The following is a 16124-nucleotide window of genomic DNA, read 5'->3' as shown; positions in this document are numbered from 1 at the left end:
TATGTAATTTCTTCCGTCCTTTATAAAAAATAAGAGATAATATAGAAACGGAGCTTGGCAAAATTAATACAAATACCTTCAAAGTTTATGAAATCACTCATGTGATTTATAGTGATTTATATTGGTCGTGATGAAGTAAAAGTAGGCAATAATAGAATATTGACTTTTCAAGAGAATTCTTATGTAATTTTGAGATTGCATGTAATGAACATCGTGATCGACATTCATGCTGATCCCATCAGGTAATGATAATAAATTCAATGATATAAAGTTTATTTTTCAGCAGGTAATGAATATTGTTTGGAAATGAGCAATCACCTTTTCTACAGGTGACGGACATGTGACTGGACCTAGCGGCTGGATTCGAATTTGTGAGTAGTAATTTGGCTAAACTGGAATCTCTGTCTGGTTTCCGGTCTTCTCTTGGTGATGTCGATGTCGAAGACCTGTTCAGGAAAACACACTCTATGAAAGATATATGAAGAATAAATGTGTTACAGTTTTTTCTATATTAATGAGACACCCACCATCCATTGCGACTACTGGAACTACTGGAGCTGGTAGGTGAGTTGAGGCCCGACCCCCACATGAAGTCGCCGGTGAGTAGGGGCAGGTCATCGCCCTCGGACATGGGGATGTAGGGCGCCGTGACGGCGAAGTCGTCGGCGTCGACGCTCGAGTTGTCAACGATGTCGAGACCCAGCAGTGTGCTCTCCAGGGCCGGCGAGTCCTCCATGCTGCACAGTGATGGAAGGCTGCACCCGCCTGGGCTCTGATCCAATCATTACAAATATACTGTAATTATTTTAATTCACCAACAAACCACAGTAATGGAATAAATGGAAATTCAAAAGTCAAGTACTATTCATGATCATCAACCTTTCTTTCTAAGGCATGATAGTGTACATTTATGGATAAAACTTTCCATTTTTAGTTAGTGCTTGTTGCAAATTATTCATTTATACATTCATAGATACAATATCATTCTTAACTCAGTATAAATGATCGAAAAAAGAGCAACATCTCTTTCCATTCTTTAATGTAGAATTCTTCCAAAAGTCTTCTAAAAATATAAATAAAAATTCGAGGAAGGAACAGTTTTGGGCTGTACCTGTTGGTCCTTCCTCAATATTTTAATGAATTGTGTTATGTGTATCTTTAAATAAATAAATAAACAGGCTTAAAGCCCAAAACTGCACCTTTTCCAAATTATATTTGAATATTCTAATCCCATTTACATAATCTCTTGAATATTATCTAATATCTTGAATATTTTTTTGTAAAAACTTTTCAGCCTGAATATTTTGGAAATGAATTCATATGCTTTTTCAAGGAGGAACTGTTGGGTTGGAAAAAATGGGTCTTTCTGAACCTAATCATGTTATTTAAAAAAGAAAAATGAATAAATTAGTGTTTGGTTACTATTGTTAATCATTAGTTTTCAAATAATTCTTTTTTGTTACTCCTAGAAACTGGATCATAAACTTTTTCCGATATCAATGGGACTGGAGTGTATTTACTCAATTGAAAAAATAATAATTTCGGCCTCATCAATGGTGATATTACCAATTCAATTTTGCGCTAGTAACTCGAGTTAGCAAAGCTGTCACAAGCCAGACTAATTTAAAAACAACAACCATAGCTGGATGTAATTAGGCTTTTACTAAACAATGTTGTGAGAATTGGAAGGGAGGAAATTTATGGACTTGCACTGTTTATTGGTTCATATAGTACTGATTTGATAAATAAATATTCAACTCGATACTTAAACTCTACCAGCACATATGTATTCCACACATGAAGTATATCAAGTGGGGCAAGTGAAAATTTCTCCTACATCAATTTACATAATTGTATCTGTTCACAAAAGAATTAACCAACTATTATCATTGATGACCTACTAGCTGCACTGTATCATTAGAGCAACATTCACTTAATTGCTGTTCAGATATTCGAATGATGCTATAGAGCTCATATAAACACAAAACTCAGTCCCAACATGAAGCTCTGCTTTCCAATGTACCTCTGATCTGCTTGCAGAAAAGAATACAATTGCTTGTTGCAGCAGTTTTCACTTATTTTCATTCTACCAATATGTGAACACTCCTATGAATTTAAATTCGAATTTATTGGATGAAAAACACACTTTACATATCCAGAAAATACGTAAAACTATAACAAACTATATATGTTGGTACTATAAGAATCAAGTATAATTTTTTCTGCCCTGCAAAACAAAAATTTATTAGAGAGCAGGGCTAAACCTATCCATACCCAATCTAACCTAATAAGCTAACCTGTTTTATAATTGAGACTCGCTTTACCTAATTGGCGGTCCGTTGTAGGCCGAAATATATCCAGAACTAACCTGACCTAAGTTAACCTAACATTTCAACTAAAACATTTAATCCTAAATCTAAAATCAAACACAAACCTAACCTAATTCAACTGTAATCTCAGTAGAGCTAACCTAATCTAACCTAATCAGCCAACCTGACATTTACTTCAATTTAAAATGCTTTAGGATTTAGACTTGCTTGGCGTAATTGGTGGTCCGCTGTAGGCCGCTCCTAAAGCAGTTTAAAACGAAACATACACTAAATGAACCCGAACCTAACTTATTCTAAATATAACTACCCTAACCTAATCTAATTCATACTAATGTAACCTAGCCTAAACTAAACTAGCCTTACCTAACCATAACAAACAGAACCAATCCAGTATACTAACATGTGTGAGAGCTGGAGACTGTGATCCCGAGTTAGAGAGGTCATCGCGGTAGTGGAAGTAGGGCGAGCTGGCCGGTGATATCTCCTTGGAGGTGTCGCTGAGCAGCGGGCCATAGTTCTCGTTGAGCATGAACGTGTCGAGCACATCGGCGAAGATGCTCGAGCTCGGAATGAGAGGGATGCACACGTCGCCGGCCGTCGGCGCCAGGTGTGTTAGGTCCTCTGTGTCTAGCTCATCTTTAGCTACAACAAACACCACGTTTCCTATAGATTTTGTGTACGCACATCATATGAATATGGATGATTGTTTTTAAAGAGTGTTGTGGAACTATTCATCAAAGAGAAGGTGATTGGAGAGAGCAAAATCCTCTTAGTTGGTGGGGTGAAAGTGTAATAAATAAATAAATAGGAAGACCCATACGATAGAGAATTATCCAATTTAGCAAGGACAATGGGAAAAATGAAGTATAGGAGTTAAATGATTGCTCCTCTGGAAGATTTTAGTTTTGATTGAATGAGAAAAAAAGAAGAAAAGGAATTAAATTATTGCTTCTCTGTTAGATTTTAGTTTTGACTGAATGAGTTTATTTGAATCACCTTCACTATCTTGAGTATTATCCAACAACAGTTAGCTATTAAATTATTAAGACGGAGTTTATATTACTCTAAAGTAATTGATTCACATCAGGATTGAAGTTTCAGAGAAAAGCATTAATTTATTGGGTAAATATACTAATTGATTGATTTATTCAATATATTTGTATAATATACAATCAATATCTTTAAACCACAGTCTTTGAAACAGCATTTGTTTCTCTAATGATATAGTTTATTGTTAGGGTGATTCTTAGACTGATATCAAGCTACTAATTAGGTGCAGTATTGGAGTTTTTAGGAGGAAAGCACATACTTTATTGGGTGAATGTACTAATTGGTTAATTAGACAATTGTTTGAATTTCATAAACTTTTAATTACTAATCTAAAAGAGCTTTTAATGTTTTTCGACAGTCGACAGTAGTGCTGCTCCTTTTTACAGTTCAAATTTGAAGATAGGACAGCTACCATTTATAAGAGCCATATCTTTTTGTTCCCAGTTAACAGCTTTATTTCATCACATGAGATGATTACTCCATCATCTCTCTCTAATCTACTACTACTGCCAGCCTCCTTCTCACTTGTTCTAAATTATTCATTCCTCCATCAATTGGTCTATCCATCAAAGCTATCTTTGTCAGTAACATCAATTTTTCTTATTCATTTTTTAATGAAACTTACGTTGAGTTTTTGAGTTCAACTGGAATGAGCTTCTTAATGTTTCTACTTCTCTAGACACAAATTCAGAAACTAATAAACTTCACATGACGATTTGAATATTCTTTCCTATATAACTTGGTCGGTTGATGATTTTTCTGTATCCAGTAAGGGATACAATTAATTAATTTGATATTTGATAAAGTGCGAGGTGATTTACAGCATTTAATTTCGATTTTCGTTTAATAATAATTATTGATACATCAGTAATTGAATAATTACAATATCTCAATAATTTCCATCTGAAATGAAGTAGTTATTGAGGGTGGTCCATTTCTACTGGTTATGAAACCTTTAGTTCAATGATGAATAATTTCTACAACACTCATGAAAGAGGAGGAGGAATATCTAAAAAATAGACCTTTGTTGATATTACAGAATTGACAGCAACTAGTAAAAGTGATTGTCAATATTTTCCAATCCTCAAGAATAGATATACGTTTTTATTAGACACTGGAAATTTGGTTTGAATTCAATTAAAATTATTCGAATTGAATAAGTTAATTAACAATTTCTATTTAATTTCAATTGATGATAAATATTTAGATTAAAATCAATTTCCAATTGTGGAAAGCATTATTTTGGTTAGTGCAGTGATTTACAAATAAGAGTTGTTTTAATAGTATATTTCTTGACTTTCAAAATGAGAAAAATAAATTGTTTTAGTTTGTGAATACATTATTCTTGTTTTTACAAGTTATTTATTATAGTAGAAACTGACTTAATAAGTCTTCTTCACTATTTACACAGTAATATGATTTAGACCATACGCTAAAAAAAACTAAAAAAATAAGGCTCAAAATAAGTTGGGCAATTAAGAAATTGAATGATAATTATGTTTGGATTGAAAAATAGGAAAAATGCAATGGAAATGAATTATTATGGATCTTCACACAATGTGACTTGACTTCAAAATAAATCAATCTTAAACATCGCCTGTCAAACAGATCATTACTTTCAACCTAATTGTTAATTATTTATGGCGAGCAACAAATTTGAAACCATAATAGTTTTAATACAATTGGGGAGCATAATCTGAATTGTTTAAAGAAGAGCTCAAGTGGGCTATTGATAGCCGTTAAATACTGATAAGAAAGCATTTTGTGATAGAACTGCCTTTCGAGTAGAAAACAAAGATGATTAGTGCAGTATGTGATTTGAAGAAAAGTATGTGAAGCATAGAAATAATCATAAGAGGTCAAATGCATTAATTTGTATCAGTATCAAAATTGAACTGAGTTAGAATTTTTTTTATATGTAGGCCTACTTTTCAATACAGAAATAAATGCAACTTTATTCTTTATATAAGTTTGAGCAGTATACTGTGCATTTTGGAATATTATTTTTGTTAAATTTACATTTATTAAAGGAGAATGAATTATCATGTAGAATTTTGAAAAAAATTTGCTACAGTCAAAGAGTGGATTGCAAGTTTTCGAAATCTCTCACTTTGTTTCAACTAAGACTGGCAGGTTTTTTCACAGCTAATTTACAAGCTGTGACAACATTTGAGTTCTGTAAAGATGCATAAGGACGTTCAACTATTATTATCTATTGTAAATTATTATCAAACAGGAAAACTTGACTTTTGTGACACAAAAGTCTAAAAACCAGTACATATTGTAGTGGAAAATAGTTTACTAATTGAAGTAGAATTCCAAAGATTTGACAATATTATTTATGAACATTTCTAGCTATGAATACTGACTTGCTAATTGCTGGGCTACTATAAATATTGTTATTTGTTCCCATTGGTGATATATTAGCACTAGCTTAGTAGTATTCTAAAAAAAACTTTGAAAATGTTAATGAAAATACATTATAACAAAAGGATTACTTTATTCAATTCATTTATTTGATGTAATTTAATGAATGGATTTTACTTTCCAAATGCATTAGAAATTACCAGAGTATTGATTCTCTACATAAAATATAATTAGTTGCATTAATTTATAGAATAGAATAGAATATAATTTATTCCTTCTTATAAATTATTTCTTGGAATAATATAGATTGCTTGATTTTCTCAAGATAGTTTAGAATAAAATCATGATGATGAAAATAGGTGAAAGGGTAATAACGGTTTCATTGCTCCATAAAGTTGGTGGATCAATACCCACCTCACATGAGCTTCCTGAATCACTCTGTGACTGTTGAATACTTTGCAATAAGTTTCAATTCAGGAACTCACAAAATCAAGAAGTTTGTTTTGTATGAAGGGTTTAAGAGTGGAATAATAGTTTCTTAATCAGAACTGAAATCAATTGTTCAAATCAGCCCGATGTGGAGTGATATTCCACAGAGCTGGTTGAAAACATTTTTTTTTTTCAATTTTTACATTTATCACAGTGAGACCTCTACACTTGTCCTAAGGGTTCAACTTGAAAAAACTAGTAAAAAACTCATACGTGATTAGTTATTATAAGAAAAAGTTTTAAAGGAAGGACAGGTTCTTGTGAAATTGATCAAATATTTGGCACAAGAATATTTCTGGTGAGGATGATGCCCACATGAGCCCAAGGATTGTCCTTGATCAATGGGAGGGATGACGATTGGATAGACATAAATGGATCTAAAGTGTTAGATGTGCTCTGAGATTGAAAAAAAAATGTAAAAATGTATACTCACTTGTGATACCGGATTCATCTTCGATGTAGAGGTATCCCTTGTTCATTTCCTTTGTTTTTGGGACGAATGTCTTGGTGGTAGCAGTTTGCGGTCCAGTTGGGGCCGGAGCAATGACCTTCAACGTGGACAGCTGAGGTCCAGAGGAACTATCCTGCTGCTGCAATCCAGTGGGAGCTGGGGCAATCACTTTCAGAGTTGCTGGTTGTGGACCAGTTGGAGCTGGAGAAATGACTTTCAGAGTTGCTGATTGTGGCCCCAATGGAGCTGGAGAAATGACCTTCAAGGTTGCAGGTTGTGGAGCTGGAGCAATCACTTTGAGTGTGGCTGGTTGTGGTCCGCTTGGAGCAGGAGCAATAACCTTCAGGGTAGCCGGCTGTGGTCCAGGGAATGGTTTAGCTCTAGACAGACTGTCAATAAGCGTGTCAACTTCGTCTTGTTGTCCAGACCTAGCAATCTTCGATGGCTGAGGTAGTTGATCAGCTAGCTTTCGTTTGTGATGAGCTTCGAGGGTCTTGATGACTTGAATGGGGATGACCTTCTTCCTGATGGAGTCAGGCGTGATGGGTATGACTTGCGGCAGGATGGTCGCTGGCTTGGGGGCGGGAGCGGGGGCCGTTTTGATGGTGGCTGCTTTGCGGAAGACCGCCTCCGTGACCGACACGGGTCCACACCTAGACTCTGCCGTCGGTTTCAGCTCCACCTTGACAAGCTGCTGCTGCTGCTTCTGCTGTTGCTGCTGCTGCTGCTGAGTGCATGAGTAGATCTCATTGCGATTCTCTATTCCACTGCAACAGGCAAATGCATACACGTGCAACAAACAAACATTCGGCATGATGATGAGAATTGTGGCTTATCTTTTAGATCCTAGTTCATGGCCATGTGAATAGACTTTATCGAATTCATCTTCAAGTTGATAGGGAAAAAAATGGATTGGACTAAGGTAAATTAATTTTTTTAAGTTTAGGAAATGAATAACATTATTTGATACTTGATTTCTTTAATAAATTTTCCTTCTCTTTATAATTAACTGTGATGAAAGAGCGCGAATGTTTTCGAATTTAGTAATGATTAGTAGATAGCACCTTCAAACTTCAAAAGATGTATAAGGAAAACTTTGAAAATTTACTCTCCAATCACAATACGATCTGAGTCAAAAACCTGTCAGATAAATGATATAATTAGTTTTCATTAATTCTAATTTTGAAAAATAGAATTGTCAATAGCAATAAATCTACATTTTTAAAAAGATCCACATTAAATACTCCTCAAACAACTCAATTGTCAAAATCTACTGTAATTTTTCTGTCATGATAATTTTGTTGAAAATATTCAGATACGAATGTGTACAAGAACGTGTGTGATGGCCAATCACAACATAGTATTATTTTATGGAAGAAAAACATTTCTATAGAGGAGTTTTCCAAACTAGTTGAGTGCTATTGGATATTTTATGGAAGAAAAACATTTCAATAGAGGAGTTTTCCAAACTAGTTGAATGCTATTGGAGTGACATTTGCAAATTCGATTACAATCGTTATAGAGAGTTTAGTGAACCCAAATTCTCTTAATGTTTGATGTATTCTCTATAATATTTATGTATTGGAACACAGATTTAAGGTTTCCTAGTTTTGATTCAACCTCAACCACAAACGAACATAATAATCATTCAATCTAAAACCAATCAACTGGGAAACAGATAAACTTGTGAATACGGTGCCTAACTGTAGTGAAGCAGTAAAACGACCAGTGATTGTTGAGAAGTGGGACCGGGGGATCGGGTGCAACGAGGAGATGCTTGTGTAACACAACCATCAATTAAACAATTCAGACGATTCAATTTGGAGAAGCCGGGCTGAGCTGGCGGGCTACTACAACAACCGTACAACATCGCTCTACTACTAATACTTCAGCATTATGTAACACAACGAAAGCTTTCAGGGAGCTGACCAGAATTAGTCTTTCAACACTTCTGAACATCTATTGAGTACAGTATTTTGAGCTTGGGAGCTGATTCAATATTCGAATCTGAGATTCAGTTTATTTACAACAGTAACGTAGGTGAGATAGTTCAATAATATTAAAAGAGATTTTCATTTAGCAATGCAAAACCACATTATTTTACCAAATCCATTTAGTACCATGGATAGAATAAGCGCTTGGATAAATTGTTTATATTTCATTTTATATTATCTGGCAAATAGTAAGGCCTATCGAAACGACATGATGAATTCAAAACTACATTGTAGCAGTGTTTTTTTATTTAAAAATTGATATTGATATTAATTTGCAAAGATTTGATCTGTGATGATAGAGAGCTCGTAGCTGATAGTAAACGCCCATTCAATATATGTAAAAAATAGCATTTTAGCCCTTGATTGAACAAAGTATGCCTACTCAGCTACCCTCAGCATGTAATGAACATTACATGGTACCAATAATTTTCCAGTGATGATTTCATATTCATAAGAAGATTTTTCGATTTTTGTTGAGACACTAATCATGAATTTTATTCCAAGTAAGTTATGTTTGTTTCCAAGGACTGCATAAGTACTACAATATTGCTATCCTCCAATCTGAGGATAAAACAAATAAAACATTGAAGCTAGTTTTTCTTCAATAGCTATCCTAGTCAAATAACTGGTTGGATGAGTTTGTGGAATAGTTTTGAAAGCATTTCACCACACAGTTTCCTAATCCTTTCAATAATCTTCACTCGCTCGCACGAATTATATAAGACAAGATAGACACTAACACTGACTTTCTTCGATTTTCAGACAGAGAAAGTTTGGCTCAGTACCGGAAGAACAGATTATGAATTTATCAGCAAGTCTGGCCATTTATGAGGCAATTTAAATAATATTCAGCGTAACACACTGAACCTAAACGATGAAATACGAGTCCACAACTGTTTGACGCCTGAGAAAATACGTTTTAGTTCATGTACATTTTTCAAAAATTACAACTCGACACCGGAAATCAATTGAGCATGAACTAAAACAAGATACGGTAATGTATTATTATCGCACGTTCAGACTGGAAAAAAGAAATTGAGAACATTATCATTATTCATTGAAAAAATTTAATTTCAATAGTTGAGATAGGATACACTCCATGAGAATGAATGGAATTCAATCTTGAATCCTTTCAAAATAGCGAGGAAAAAATTTGTTTATGAGATGGATGCATATTGAGAAATTTGTCAACTTGAGCCGACTTTCATAACAATAATGCCATTGTTTAAATAGTTTAAAAATCTTTGAAATTAAAATTGAAACTCAGTATGGCCTATTAATCGTATGGAATAGTTTCTTCCTGGCTCATTACTAGTTCAGTTTACTAAACTCCAACAATATCACTTTACGATTATTGTTTACTAAACATTATTCAAAAAGCTTCATCCATAATGATGTTTCGATATATTTCTATAGCGAATTTTTAATTGTTCAGGAGAATATTGACCATTTTTTAAATTATCACCTTGTAGAAGTTTTGTAATTGTTTGATTAGGAAGCAATTTTTTTTTGGGGGGGGGAGGTTCCTTGTATGCTCTCACATTGTAATTCTAGAATGAATAAATAAATTATTCCTTGCGCTAAGGTTTACTCTTGCAGGGATCATTTTGTCTGATTACAATCCTACACTACCTACTTGAAGCCCTACGCTTGTATTTTTCGTAAACAGCTTGCAAAGATTGCATTTGTTGAGTGTCTGATCTGAAGAAGAATATATTATTTCAATCCACTTCAAAAATGTTTGAGAAACGAACGTTTAGAAATACGTTTATATCATTCAATAGACTAAGCCAATCAAACACTGACTACTGAGAGGTCTGAAAACTAGTATCGATGTAGCAGAGCAAATATTTGGTGAATGGGTGTATGTATAATGTTGGTGCTATTGCGATGCGACCACTTGGAGAGGCTCAGGACAGCAACGCATCTGCGGGAGGAGCAGCAGCAGCAGCAGCGCAGCAGCAGCAGCAGCGGAGCAACAGTGAAGATGCTTCATCTCCTGTGAGCTGGCCAAAGTTTGGCACTAGTTTACAAGTTCTAAAATGGCGCACGCTAAAAATAAACAATTTCAAGCGGGCTCCTACGTATTATTAACCACCAACCGGCCGGGGGAGGCGAACGAGAGGGGGAGGGAACCGAGGAAGAAGAGGAGAAAAGGACCGATCACGAGGGAAGAATGAAAGAAGATTCCGGGAGAGAGGGAAATGTTGTCACAAGATTTAATTGATGTCAATTTACGTTCAATGTGGCCTACGCGTGTTTTCTGTACGTCACCGCGTGAATCTACTCACTAGCAGCGGCAATTGATAAAATAACTCACTTGCAAATGCATTCGAATACCGGATGGTGATTTACAAGTCATATCAGTGTGAGCTCAGCAACTATATATCGAAGGAAAACTTGGCAGGTAATAAGTCCAAGAAACAAGGAAAATACAAGTAACGTACTTCGAAAATTATCGCATTGTTTTGTCGACCAGTGGTGAAGGAAAATCGAACACTGTATTACATTAAGGCTAGCTACACACACATCAATTTTTGTTCGTACGATTTTTTCCGTCCTTAAAAATGCTATTAGATTAAAAAGATGCCAAACAGATGAGTTAAGTTGCTATTTATCGTGAAAGCTTTATCGGTAAACTGTTAATAAGCCACGGTAGGTATTTGCAATAACGGTAAATATATTTTGAGAAATTAAATTCAGTTTAAAATATCAATTGAGGTTCCAGGACCATGGACGGTAATCATATCCAAATCAAATATTAAACGGAATAAGTTTCTCTGATCCACTTCACAGAAGATGCTATTTTCATATATGCTAGAGATTTTATTCATATTCCCATTCCAAAAATTAAAGAAATAACAAATCTACTTGGCAGTGACCAGTGATAATCAAAGTTTTATTTAAAAAAAGTCATAACCATATTTATATACATGAAGCTTTGAACAACCAACAAAATGAACTGACAAGTGGTTCAACAATATTTAGTGATGAATTGCGATAAGACCCAATTTCAACTAAGCAAACATGTAGAATACACTCTCAACAAAATATTGTTTGATTCTCAAAAAAGAATATTCTGGTTGAAGAATACATTATTCAGATTACACTAATATTGAAGCAATGAGCTCAAAAATATTCTTTCACACTTCATAGGAGTGAAAACAAAAGTTTCGTTTTGGATTAGCATGTCAATTAGCGGCGGCGATAAACATGAACTGGGATATAGGAAATATACTGGAGCAGACAGATCCAGATCTCCTATCATGGTTTAATGACTGTTATAATAAATTAATGTTACTAACCTCATACAGTGAATCAAATAATAACAGATAATTATGTAATGGATATCAGGATATTCAAATATCATCAACTCTAATAAATACTAGAGCGAACATATTCAACATGTACTTAGATCCATCATAGATAAAAGATAGCACTTATGCTAGAAAACATCTACTTGATAGATAGATCCTAGAAGCTGGAGAAGAGCCATTTACTACAGTAAACATTTCTCCTTCTCCTTATGTTGAGCAAAATTCACAGATTTCAACTTTTGAGGAACCAACTTCATTTCATGAGCAGAGCAAATAATACAGAACGCAAGGTTGTTATTTATTTCCCTTGGGATTAGATTTTCATTGTATTTATCCAGAAATTTGAACTAAGATGTAGTTTCAGTAAAGAATGATCAGTACAGTGGAGTCTGTATTGTGGAAGATGAACATCCTATCGCGAACATGGATGATGATTTAAACGAAGAATAGTGAAAAGAAGTTCTTATCAAGAGATAACAGGAATTGTCTCTAGGATTGGATTATTCATCTGAACGGTCTTGAGGAGGATTCTGATAACAGAAATGATCGATTACCTTTGATAATCTGTATGGTCCTCCTGAAAGGCGCTCTGAATGGAAAACTAGTTACAAAGTACACTAGTTCCACAGTACAGTATTTACAAAGAGTACTCGAGTGAATAGCCAGTTTTACAATCAAGTGAACATGTTTCAAAACTTCCTCAATGCCACCGGACTAGAAAAGACCAGGATAATTGGAACAAGTAAATCAGGTAGCAGCGACTGGCACTTGCAACTCTTGAAAGAGAAGCGCGTTTTCGACGACCCAGATTATGCAATTTTAAAGAGTGGATACCAATTTGTCTACAGTTTTGTAGTGAATGTTTGGAAATCGATAGAAGCGATTATTTATCGGCGGCTCATAGCACGGCAAGCATTCAAACATGTTGGCAAGTTGTCTGAGAAGGAATAGAGAAGAGAACTTTAGCCAGACCGAAATCGATATGAGCAACGTCCAACCGGCCTCTCTCTCTCCAACTAGGTCTCCAACTCAATAAAACTCAACAAACAGCTAAACGTCAAATGTGGCCACAAATTACTACCCTGGCACACTTAGTACAACCCTATATAAGCTCCAATTTAATTGTTCATTCATGGCTTGAAAACATCAACGACAAACAAACTTATCCCTTTCAAAAAAAAAAAAAAATCCAGAAGCACTACAACTGAAAACATTAATCTGACAATGTTTATGGATATGGATTTATGATTTAATACACTACAGTTTCCTCACCTTTATAAAAAATAACATTAATCCTTTGATAATTGACTTTGTCTGAAAGCACTGTAAGACACACGTTTCAATTACTTTTTTCAACAAACACGGCACTTGTGATTTTTTCAGTAACACTTCAGCAGTCGTTTCGTTATGTGCTATCGTTGTATAATGAATTAAAATTCCCCTGACAAACAATACGCTCTTTAATCTAGTGATAATAATAGTTCTTTGGAAGTCGTGAGAAAAAAATTATTCCATAGTCGATGCCGTAGTACAGTCCACGCGTGATTAAGTATTCGTTATGATAAACAGTTCGAGTGAGTTTTTTACAAATAAGAAATAATTCACAGTCTTCAGGTTACTCTCATCAGGCACGAAATGTTTGTTGTAATAAGTGACGGCGTCTGTCTATCAGCTGACTGGGGAGCCGGTACATTCGCCGCCTCGATTGTAGTACAAGGCAAACGCCAGCTTCCCACCGCTACCACCAGAGCGCTCTCCTCCTTCTTATCCACAGGAAGCTCAGATGGATACATTGTTATGAATTTGAATAACAAAAATATTCTTGAATTATTTCGGTAGCAACATTACTAATACATAACAGTAACAACTCATAACAGTAACTAAAGGAGAGCGGCAGAGAGTTTTCATTTTACACGCACCTTTTAGCTCTCCTCCTCTCGCAGTAAAACAGTAAAGGTAAGTGAGCCGAAAGAAAAATTTTAAAGGATAGAGTGGCAGAAGAAAAATGAAATAAATTACTTTGAATTACAGGGATAGCTCAAAGTAAAAGGCGAAAGAGAAAAGTATAAACATCAAATCGTATAAGTGTAAAAGTATAATCATCAAGTGAGATAGAACAAACAGAAAAGATGAAAGCGAGAAATGGAATAATCAAATTTAGTGACAGTGATATTTTGGTAAAAGACTACATCGAAAAGTACTTTTTAAGCCCCTTCAATAAGTACCGTAGGTGTAAAAATTCAAATTAAATAGTTATTTTGAATAACCAAAGTAGAACAATAATCAACTAGGTAAACACTGTTAGAGGATAGAAACTGGATATTTAAAATTAATTAAAAATGAGGCCTATTATAATAATAGAATATTTGACAAAGTGGATTATTTATTGATTGAGAGATAATGTAAATCTAGACTCAATCAAATTGACCAAAATGCCTTTCAGCAAAGATTTGATCTGGTAAACTGAATAACCTACTTTTGGACTAGTAGGCTATAATATGTTACTATTCAAGTGAATTTATGAAAAAATTCGTGGGAGGAACAGTTTTAGGCTGTGCCTGTTGGTCCTCCCCCAATAATTATAATAATTGAGGGTATTATTCAATAAACAATATGGATAAATGAAAATTGAATGGAATGGAATGAACTGAAGAACCGAACTCCAAGCTCATCCACCTCATTTCCACTTTCTATCAGTCCGTTTACTGGATGAAAGATAGGTAAATACTCCACGCCAGCCCAATTAAGAAGTTCTACATTTTTTTATTCATTTATTATTTATTTAATCATTCAGAATTACACAACTTACAGAAAAGTACCACAGGCTTATAAGCCCAAAACGGTTTCCAATTCTAATTTATACAACAGTCCAAATGTATCTAGGTTATGTGTTAAAAATATTCAGAAAATTCCAAATTTTGAAAAACTATAAAATTTTGAGACCGAAAAGAAGAAAAGAAAGACCGGAATTTACGAGTAAAAGATTTAATTTTCTTGAGACTAAACTAGAATTATGAATTTATCAAGTGAGAATTCAAAACTAGATAACTGTTGAGCTGCGTTTTCACCAAAGTTATTAACAGAATGTTAACTAACAAAATGTTAATAACTTAATCCTTATAGATTCTATTAGATTGAACATAACATATCATACACAATCATGATGAACATATGTGTTTGTCAAGTTCCGTTCAATCTAATAAAATCTATAAGGATCATTATCATGTGTATGATAAGTTATGTTCAATCTAATATAATCTATACGGATTAAGTTATTAACATTTTGTTAATAACTTTGGTGTAAACGCAGCTTTAGGTTTTCCAGCTCATCAACAATTTTGTCTGAACATTCGAAGAGAGATAGGTCTAATGAGCTGAAATAGTTGAAATTTTTTCAAGTGTGAAGAGCGAAGAACGAAGAAACTGGAAATGTGAATTTAGTGTATCAAAAGCCACATGACATTATTTGCTACGCGAATGAGATTCCTTTGCAGTTGTAGTGACGTAAATAACTGGTAGTGGACAACAACTGGACAGAGATAACCTACGATTAGGTCTACTATCAAAAATCATAATCCCACCTCACCCAACAATCTACCACCCCCTTTACCAATGACATACAACATTCCTGCCGAAATGTTGTTGCGTAGAACAGGACTGCAACCAGTGTAGTTGGCCGCCAAAAGTGGTGGATTTATGATTTTGCGGCCGATTATTAGATAGTTTTCCTTATATTTTAATTGAATGCAAGAGAGAATAGCGCACCAAAAGGGACTGATAATTAATTGCAGTGTAATAAATAAGAAGGACTCATTCATTACATTGATGGATATTATTCATTTTAAACTTAATTATTGTTCAAGTCAATGAATCAAACCAGAAGATTAATATCCTAAATGGCATATGAAGAATAAGGACATATTCAATAACTATTTACTAATTTGAGTTTTATAAATAATCTTCTTATCAAGGGTAACATCAGAGCCCAAACCACAGAGAAGGGAAATAACACTGAAGTTTTTTATTGCTGAACCTTCCAGATTCGATTTAACATTGATATTAATCACTGAATAATACTGTTTTCAAATGAATCATATTTTTGACAATCATTTTTTTTATTTTATTG

General features: G+C 34.3%; 1 protein-coding gene across 1 annotated transcript in view; it reads right to left on the bottom strand.

The window, feature by feature from the left end:
- LOC111046355 (hypoxia-inducible factor 1-alpha) overlaps positions 1-16124 on the bottom strand; it is a 108447-nt gene that overhangs the window by 10427 nt on the left and 81896 nt on the right. The window contains exons 8-11 of the mRNA XM_039426951.1: positions 6670-7454; positions 2731-2972; positions 528-772; positions 319-446 (exon numbers count right to left, since the gene is read on the bottom strand). Coding sequence (XP_039282885.1) covers positions 319-446; positions 528-772; positions 2731-2972; positions 6670-7454 — 1400 coding nt within the window. The remainder of the gene's footprint in view (positions 1-318; positions 447-527; positions 773-2730; positions 2973-6669; positions 7455-16124) is intronic.

This window comes from Nilaparvata lugens, chromosome 4 (genome assembly GCF_014356525.2).
Source record: "Nilaparvata lugens isolate BPH chromosome 4, ASM1435652v1, whole genome shotgun sequence".
NCBI classification, from domain to species: Eukaryota; Metazoa; Arthropoda; class Insecta; order Hemiptera; family Delphacidae; genus Nilaparvata; species Nilaparvata lugens.
Note: the sequence above shows the minus strand (reverse complement) of the source record. Positions and strands in the feature narration are given on the sequence as shown.